Source organism: Natator depressus, chromosome 3, assembly GCF_965152275.1.
Source record: "Natator depressus isolate rNatDep1 chromosome 3, rNatDep2.hap1, whole genome shotgun sequence".
NCBI classification, from domain to species: Eukaryota; Metazoa; Chordata; order Testudines; family Cheloniidae; genus Natator; species Natator depressus.
Window position 1 is genome coordinate 92021683 of NC_134236.1, and position 8445 is coordinate 92030127.

The 8445-nt window shown below is 46.1% G+C and overlaps 1 protein-coding gene across 4 annotated transcripts in view; it reads right to left on the bottom strand.

The window, feature by feature from the left end:
• Window positions 1–6840, bottom strand: part of MCM9 (minichromosome maintenance 9 homologous recombination repair factor) — a 70898-nt gene extending 64058 nt beyond the window's left edge. For all 4 annotated transcript variants that reach the window (XM_074948309.1, XM_074948310.1, XM_074948312.1 and 1 more), the window contains exons 1-2: window positions 6725–6840; window positions 4572–4888 (exon numbers count right to left, since the gene is read on the bottom strand). In XM_074948309.1, the coding sequence (XP_074804410.1) occupies window positions 4572–4881 (310 nt within the window). In that variant the 5' untranslated portion in view covers window positions 4882–4888; window positions 6725–6840. The remainder of the gene's footprint in view (window positions 1–4571; window positions 4889–6724) is intronic.
• Window positions 6841–8445: the final 1605 nt, after the last annotated feature.

The window sequence follows — 8445 nt, forward strand, 5'->3', positions numbered from 1 at the left end:
CTCCTCTGCAATAGGATGACGGGGTTGATGCTTTGGGAGACAGACTTGTGGGTGGGCCTTTTGGCGTATGCTGACAATGTGCTTCTTGTGACCCAAGACCTGAGAGACCTGCTGTGGGTGGAGGCTTGTCAAACCATCTATTCAGCAGCCTCCTCTGCCTTAGACAACTGGGTTAAGAGCTCTGGTCTGATGGTTGAGGACAGGTGGCAGGCAGTCTCCCCTTCACCCATGCACCATGTCATCCGGTGGGGTGTGGGTCCCCTGCTCTATCTGGGCATGTACCTTTCTCCCCTGAGACCTCTCTGAGCTGCAAGTCTTATACCAGGACCTCCTCAGGACCTGGCAGCTAGTGTCAGCAACCAGGTCCATAGTGGCCACTGAGGAGGAGGACCTGCTCACAGACCCCCTGCTACATAACCCCCATATAAATGTGCAGGGGATGGAGTCTTGATTGGTGTCAGAGGACAGTCCTGGCTGGTGACACCAGAACCAGAGACCTTCTGGACTATGATCTGAAGGACTGGGTAGACCTTGCGGTGCGTGGCCAGCACGTGGGGCTGCCCACCCTGTGTGTCTGCTGTCATTTGTTGCAGTAGGCGAGGACAGCCTTGCCTCTTGCTTCTCTCACTTTCCTCATGAAGGTCCTGCGGGATGGTGCTCCCCGCCCATTCTTTGCTCCTGGCCGTCCACAACTCAGTATCGGGACTGCAAGCTTCCCCGGTCATCCCCAACAGGCCGCCTGAGTTGCCTGAATGACATTTAGCCAGTTTGCCTCCAAGACATGCCAGAAAACATCTGTACACACTCGTTCTTCAAACCATCCACTTCCTTACCCTTGTGTCTCACCTCCTCACCAAATGGCGAGACCTGTTACTGCCTGCAGAGGGAGAGGAAATCTGGTGGGCCAGTCTGTACTTCACTCTGGTTCTATGACCCACTGGGGATATTAGTTGCAAGCTCCTCCATGGAGCCATGAGCATGGGCATGTACCTGGCACAGTTCACAGACTCCCTAAATATCTGTCCCTTCTGCGGCGAGAGAACACATAGTGCACCAGGTTGCACCCTCCTCTCCTACTGAGGTTCTGGTTGCACTTTTCCCTGCACCTCCCTGATGTTTGCATACCCCATCTGTGGTCCCACAATGTTGCGGGACCTTCTTGTCAACTTCATCCTGGCACTGGCCAAGATGGCCATCCATCACACCAGGAGGACGATACTAGACAGGAGGGTGCTCTGCAACTGTAGGGTATATTACTAGTCCCTTGTCTGCTCATGCCTCTGGGCACAGCTCCTCTGGGCAGCATCCATTGACTCCTCAGACACCTTTGAGGAGCAGTAGCGGAGAGTGCTGTTCCAGGTTATCTGTTTGGTGTCCCCCTCTGAAACCCTGATTTTCAACCTTTATCCTCACTCCTGTTCTGTTTTCTCCTTTGTCGTTTCCAGCAATAAATTTCAGCCAGGACTTATTGGTTCCTCACTTTCAATTGAAGGGGCAGGCCTTTAATTATGGGTCAGCCTAGACTTGCCTGTCCCAGTACTACAAATAAATACACAAGTTTTGGTTTAAGCCCTGATCCTAAAATGAGCTCCACACATTAAGACCTTAGATTATCATTATACTCATCTGTTCGTCAGTTTCCATCCCCACCTCCATCCTACTAGCTGTTGTAGACCATATTGTATTTGATACAGTACATTTGTCTTTATAATTCAGTAGTTCAAGTAATGTAATTTTTTTCCAAGAGATTTTATATGTATTAATATAATTTTACCTAAGTCAAGTTTAATATTATAACTGTAACAAAAATAAAAAAACATAATTATAAAAACTTTCTTTCTCTGCACTGGTCTTGAGAATTTCAAATAATGCTCCTTTAATTGTAACCAAGCCTTTTATCTCGTGAAAGTTTTCTGTTCTCTCATGCAGGGCTTTATAGAGGCAGCACTGGTTTGTTGGAAATTGTGTTGGGGGTTTCTTTGGCTTTGTTAATGAGGACTACATTTTCAGCTTTTCTTAGACAAACAGTTCTCTGTTGACTCTTATAGATTCACAGAGTTTAAGGCCAAAAGGGATTATTAGATCATCTAGTCTGACCTCCTGTAGATTATAGGACATTACATTTCCTCCAATTACCCCTGCACTGAGCGCAGTAACGTGTGTTTGACTAAAGCATAACTTGGGTTTGGCTAAGGCATATCTTCCAGAAAGGCGTCCATTCTTGATCTGAAGACAGCAGGAGATGGAGAATTCACCAATTCCATTGGTAGTTTGCACCAATGGTTAATTACCCTCACTGTTAAAAATTTATTTCCAATTTGAATTTGTCTGGCTTCAACTTCCAGCTACTGATTCTTGTTATTCCTTTCTCTGTTAGATTAAAGAACCCTTTAGTACCTAGTGTTTTCTCCCCATGAAGGAATTTATACACCATAATTAAGTCATCTCTGAAGCTTCTTGTAGCTACACTAAACAGACCGAACTCTTTAAGTAACTCACTGCTAGGCATTTTCTCCAGCCCTGACATAATGTTTGTGGCTCTTTTCTACACCCTTCTCCAGTTTTTCAACATCCTTTTTAAAATGTGGATACCAGAACTGTAGAGAGTATTCCAATATCAGTTGCACCATTTTCATATATGGAGGTAAAATCACCACCCAATTCCTACTTGCTATTTCTCTGTTTACACATCCAAGGATTGCATTAGGCCTTTTTGCCATAGCATCACACTGGGAGCTCATGTTCAGTAAGTCCAGTAAATCCTTTTCAGAGTCACTGCTTTCCAGGATACAATCCCCCATGCTGTTGTTATGGCCTGCATTCCTTGTTCTGAGATGTGTAACTTTGCCTTTGGCTATATTAAAATGTGTTTTGTTTGAATGGGCCCAGCATACGGATCACTCTGCACTGACCCGTTCCCACCATTATTCACCATCCTGTCAATCTTCGTGTCATCTGCAAATTTAATCAGCAATGATTTTATATTTACTTACAGATCACTGATGAAAATCTCAAACCATGTCAAGCCTCATACTGATCCCTACAGCAGCTCACTAGCAACACCATTTGATGATGTTTCCCTGTTAACAACTACTGAGATCTGCCAATTAGCCAGTTCATAATCATTTAATATGTGTTCTATTGACATTTTATAGTGCTAATTTTAATTAGAATGTCATAAGTATTAAGTCAATCACCTTACAGAAATATAAAGTATATTACAACTATGTAGTTACCTTTATCAAACTAGTAATCTCATCCAAGAATGAAATCAGGTTTGTTTGACAAGACTTATTTTCCATAAAACCATGTTAACTGGCATTAATTATATTCCTAGCTTTTAATTTTTTAACAATATCCCATTTCAGCTTTTCCATTATTTTCCCCCAGACTGTTGTCAGGCTAACCAGCCTATAGTTCTCCAGGTCATCCCACTTAAGCTTTTTGAATATTGGCACAACATTAGCACTATTCCAGTCTTTTGGAATTTCCCTGGTATTCCAAGAACTATTAAAAATGAACATCAGCAGGCAAGAGATCTCCTCAGACAGCTCTTTTAGGTCTCTTGGTGCAAGCTATCCAGGCCTGCTCTTTTAAAAATGTTTATCCCTAGTAGATGTTTAACATCCTCCATACTTACCAGTAGTCTGGAAAGTATTTATCATTCTCCTTTGAACAAAGCACATCATCCTGCTTCTTTTCAAATACAGAACAGAAATATTTATTGAACACATCTGCCTTTTCTGAATCATTAACCATTTTGCCATCTGCATCTAATAGAGGCTCTTTTCATTGCTAGGATTTCTTTTGTTTCTGATATACTTAAACTCCTTATTGTTCCTTACATATCGAAACTGCAAAAATAAAAACACAAAGGACAGTAATTTCTCCCACCAGGCACTGCACTAGTTCCTGGCAAATAGAGTACACTGGAACTTTTAAGGTGGGATGAACAAGGAAGATTAAGGCACTGCAATGCTCAGTGTTACATTGCTCTCCTGCCCAGTGGAATTCAAAACCCTGAATTAGGCGCCAAGGCTCCTTATATAGTATATGGGGAGAGTTAGGCCCCTAAGAATGAGATACACAAAAGCCAACAAGTTGTTCAAGCAGCCGCCGAAGCTAACCAATAGGAAATCTAGGAGAGGGGTGTGGCCTAAGTGGCACCCCTCAAAGGGAATTAGGTGCTTAACTCTTGGCCAGAAGGAGGCATCACCTCTGTTTGGGATCCACAGCTGGGAACCTTCTCCTAAAGTTAGGCACCTACATCCTTTTTCAGGAAAAACTGAGGAAGAGGAAGTAGTGCTGGTGCCCCCGTATAATCTTTGGCCCATTGGTTACGGCACCCACCCAGGAGGTGTGGACCTAGGTTCAAATCCCCGCTCTGCCTGATGGGAAGCAGAGAGAATGGAACATGGGTCTCTGAGCCCTAACCAGTGGACTGCTCAGTCTTTAGGAACTTTAGGTGCCTACAGGGTTAAGCGGCACCCAATTCTCTTGTGAATACTATCCTTTGTTAATAAAATATTAATCCACAACATCTCATGGAATTACACACCTCAATGACTCACCTGAAATTCTGGCATGAAGATTCTGCTTAATGCTAAAATCATGAGCCTGGGAAGCAGACTGCAGAGCTGTCATGGCTGCCCTGCGCAATGCATTATCAAAAATAGGGAGCACTTCATTTGGAAATGCATTGAAATATTCTCCAATCTCCATGTTGGTCTCAAAAAGGGTGAGGGCATCAACAACGACTGGGTAATGTCCCTCATCATCTCTTTCCCTTAAGATACGCAAGATGTCATTCCTGTGATGTTCCAAAACATAGGATTCAAACACTTGTCCAGTTAGGTTTACTTGGTCAGCATTTAATAGCATATTGAACCTATAATTGTAAAAGGGAAAAAACTTAATTAAAGATCTCAAAAACTAAAAATCAGGTTTTTTTTAAAGAATATTTTTGTTAGGGTCACAAGTGAACAATGTAAACTATTTTACACTAAGTACATTATATGCCATGACAAAAAATTGTTAAACTGGGATAAAGATAGTTTGCTTTGAAAATTATGAATAAAAAAATACCATATGGCAATCATGCATATTATCTTTAGCTAAGAGTCTTAGTTTACACACCTTACTCAGTGAAAACTCTCATTGACATCAATGAAAATTTAAGATATTTATTTCAATGTCTATTAAGTGCCTCTCATTAGTCCTAGGGCCTTTTACAAACTTAACTACAATGGGACTATTCACATGCATAAAGTCAAGCATGGACACGTTTGCAGGATTGACTTCCTCAGGGCTGCGACTATATTCGTCTTCCCTATATTTGTAGATAATGCCTAACACATTCTGGGTGCTCCTGAAATATAAATAATAAACTATAATTACATAATAAACCTGTTATAGCAGCAACTTGCAAAGAAGCAGGAACCTTCTCTTGCTCAAGTTTACCATCTATGAAGTTTAGAACTTGAAATGTTTTCCTTTGAGTCAGTGTGAATGGAACAAATATCGTGAGTTTTTGTTTGCTTAAGTATAAATGACTTTTGGGCAACCAACAAACTAACAATTAATCAAAACTTTTTTTTTTGTAGTAAAGACCAGGCGGTCTGTGGTTCCTGTGACATTCCTACTTCTAAACTTGCTAACGGACAGAACATATGTAACATAAATATGTTCTTTGATTGGCTGAGAGTAGTGAGGTCCTCCATTCAGCATGATAGCATTTCTCTGTGAATGTGTAAAGTGATAACTTTTGAATGTTATCCAATCAGAATGGGGGGCAGGTGGGGAAATAGAGAATGCACCCAGAGCCCCTGCTATGGGAGGAGGAATGAAGGGTCCTGCCATGAGAGGGAATGGGGGCACACAAAGAGCCACTGACATAGGGGGAAGGGGCAAATGGGGGGGGGGGAATGGAGGGCACACAGAGACCCTAGTAAGGGGGGGAAGAATGGGGGATGCTGGTATGGGGAAGATGAAATAGGGGGCACACAGAGCCCTAAAGGGGGGTGGTGTGAAGCGGGGGTGCAGAGAGTCCATGACATAGCGGGGGATGGGAGGGTGGCACACATGAAACTTGTAGGGGGGAAATGAAGAAACACAAGGAACCGCTAGTATGTGCAATGAGCTCAGCCCACAGAAGCTACAAAGTGTGCAACCCCCAAGTACCACCACCGGGGAGTCAGGAGCCCCAGCCCGCTCAGGCCTGTCCAGCTGTGACTACCGTTACCAGGGAAATGGAAAAGAAGGGGCTGAAGAAGCGAGGCAGCCTTACCCCCGGCCCCGGGGGGGGGGGGGGGCAGGCCTGCCTTTGTGTCTGCGCAGCGCCTAGCGCATTGCGGGCACGGGCACACACACACACACACAGACAAATGTGAGAGAAAGGGGCCGAAGAGGCAGCGAGGCCCGAGGGGCGCCTCCTCCGCCACAGGCAGGGGGCACGCGGCACGCGGCGGCGGCGCGGGAACCTCGCAGCCCCACCTCCCTGGGCCAGGGCAGCCAATCCCGCCGGCCCCTGGGGGGCTGGGGCCGCGGAGCGCGGCACGTGGCGCCGGGCCGGGCCAGCCCCGGGGAGCGCGGAACTCCCAGCCGCAAAGTTTCTCCCCACAGCTCCTGCGGCGCGGGCAATGCCCCTCACTGGGGCTGAGCCCAGGGCCACTGCTCCAGCGCCTGCCCCCGCGGGCCGCTCGCTCTCCGACCCCGCCGGGGTTACCTGCCGCCGCCGCCGCCTCCCGAGCCGGGCTCTCGCAGGCAGCCGCCGCGCTGCACCGAGGCAGCGACCCTGAGCGGCCACCCTCACCCGGCAGGAGAAGCGGCTCCGTCCCGCCCCCTCCGCTCCCCGCCCGGGCCGGCTGCTGGTGAGCGGGGCCCAGCGAGCCGGAAACGTGCCTGGGAGCAGCGTGAGAAGGAGAGAGCCTCCCCCAGCAGGCGGAGCAGAGCGAGCCCGGGAGCGGCCCGCGGGGCTGGGGTAGAGGCACAGGCTGCCGCCCAGAGAGGGGATTCTGCCAGGGGGCAGTTTGTGCTACTAGCCGGGGAGCTGGAGGGGGAGCCGCGCTGGGCCTCTCGGGCGGCCCTGGGCTCTTCCCCGGGCCGCGGGGTGAGCTGGTGCTGAGCCCTGCCAGGGCAAGCCAGCGATGCGCATCGCTTCTCTCTCTCCCCACCCCCGATCTTTCAGCCGGTGCCTTTTACCCCTGTTCATTCCTCCCCCCCAGGAGCCAGGCTCTCCTCCGATTGCAGGGAGGGTAGTAATCTGAACCGTTGTGGAAATAAAAATAATCCGGGCTGTCGTGCTGGGATAAGAAGAGGAGACTCGCGGGGGGCGGGAATTGAAGGAAGAACGAGATGTCCAGCAGAGGCAATCATGATAGTCGGTAAAGGAATAGAGGGCAAGAAGCAGGATTACATGTGGTTTTTTTTAAAAAATATCGTTTTAAATGAATGTTAACAGTTCTGCTTAAAATGTTTTAAACTTGTCCCCAACAGCAAGTAACCGTCAGTTTTAGCAGTTTTCAGAGTAGCAGTCGTGGTAGTCTGTATCCGCAAAAAGAACAGGAGGACGTGTGGCTAATTTAGAGACTAACATTTATTTGAGCATAGAATGGAACATATAGTAAGATCTACATATATACACATACAGATAAGGTGGAAGTTACCATACAAACTGTGAGAGGCTAATTAGTTAACTTCCAACTTATCTGTATGTTAGTCTCTAAGGTGCCACAAGTACTCCTTTTCTTTTTGATCAGACTAATTGTCTATTGTAAAGGAAGACTTTGTCTACAGAAGTTTTTGATTTTTCACTGTCAGCAATGCCAAAAAGACCTTAGTGTTAGCAGATCCAAATGCAATTTGCAGTTCTTCTACAGCCATCTTGCTTGAGCTCAGGGAAGTTTGTTGTTTGTGATTGTTTCCTCATCTGTACAATGAGGATACTACAGTTACTTACCTTTCAGGCAAGCTGTGAGAGCTACAGATAGTTATAGATAAAGGAGAAAATGCAATTGTAGTAGTGCTCCATTTAAATAAAACTCCCAATTAACTGAAGCTTAGTTAGGCTCATGTCCCCTATCCCCATAGTTGGACAGATACCTCGAGGTCTTCTGAATTTTGGTCTCTAAAGCCAGTCAGGCTGATAGGCAAGCCAGTTTTCTCTTCTTTATGCTGCAGGGACTGGGACACAGCCACAAGTTGTTTTTTTATTTGTTTGGTGGGAGTGGGAGGTGTTAAACATAAGTTTCCTTTTCATCTGAGTATTTGTGATGTGTTCTATTTAGCTTGTAAAGGGGAGAAAAAATGTTTACATATTTAACTAGTTGTAATACTTCAGTTAAATCTTTTTACTACATTTTAAAATTAAAAAGCAAAACCTCACATACTTCCCCATGCCTGACATTCCAGTCCAATCCCCATGCACTAGGCCCCTATCCACTCTTC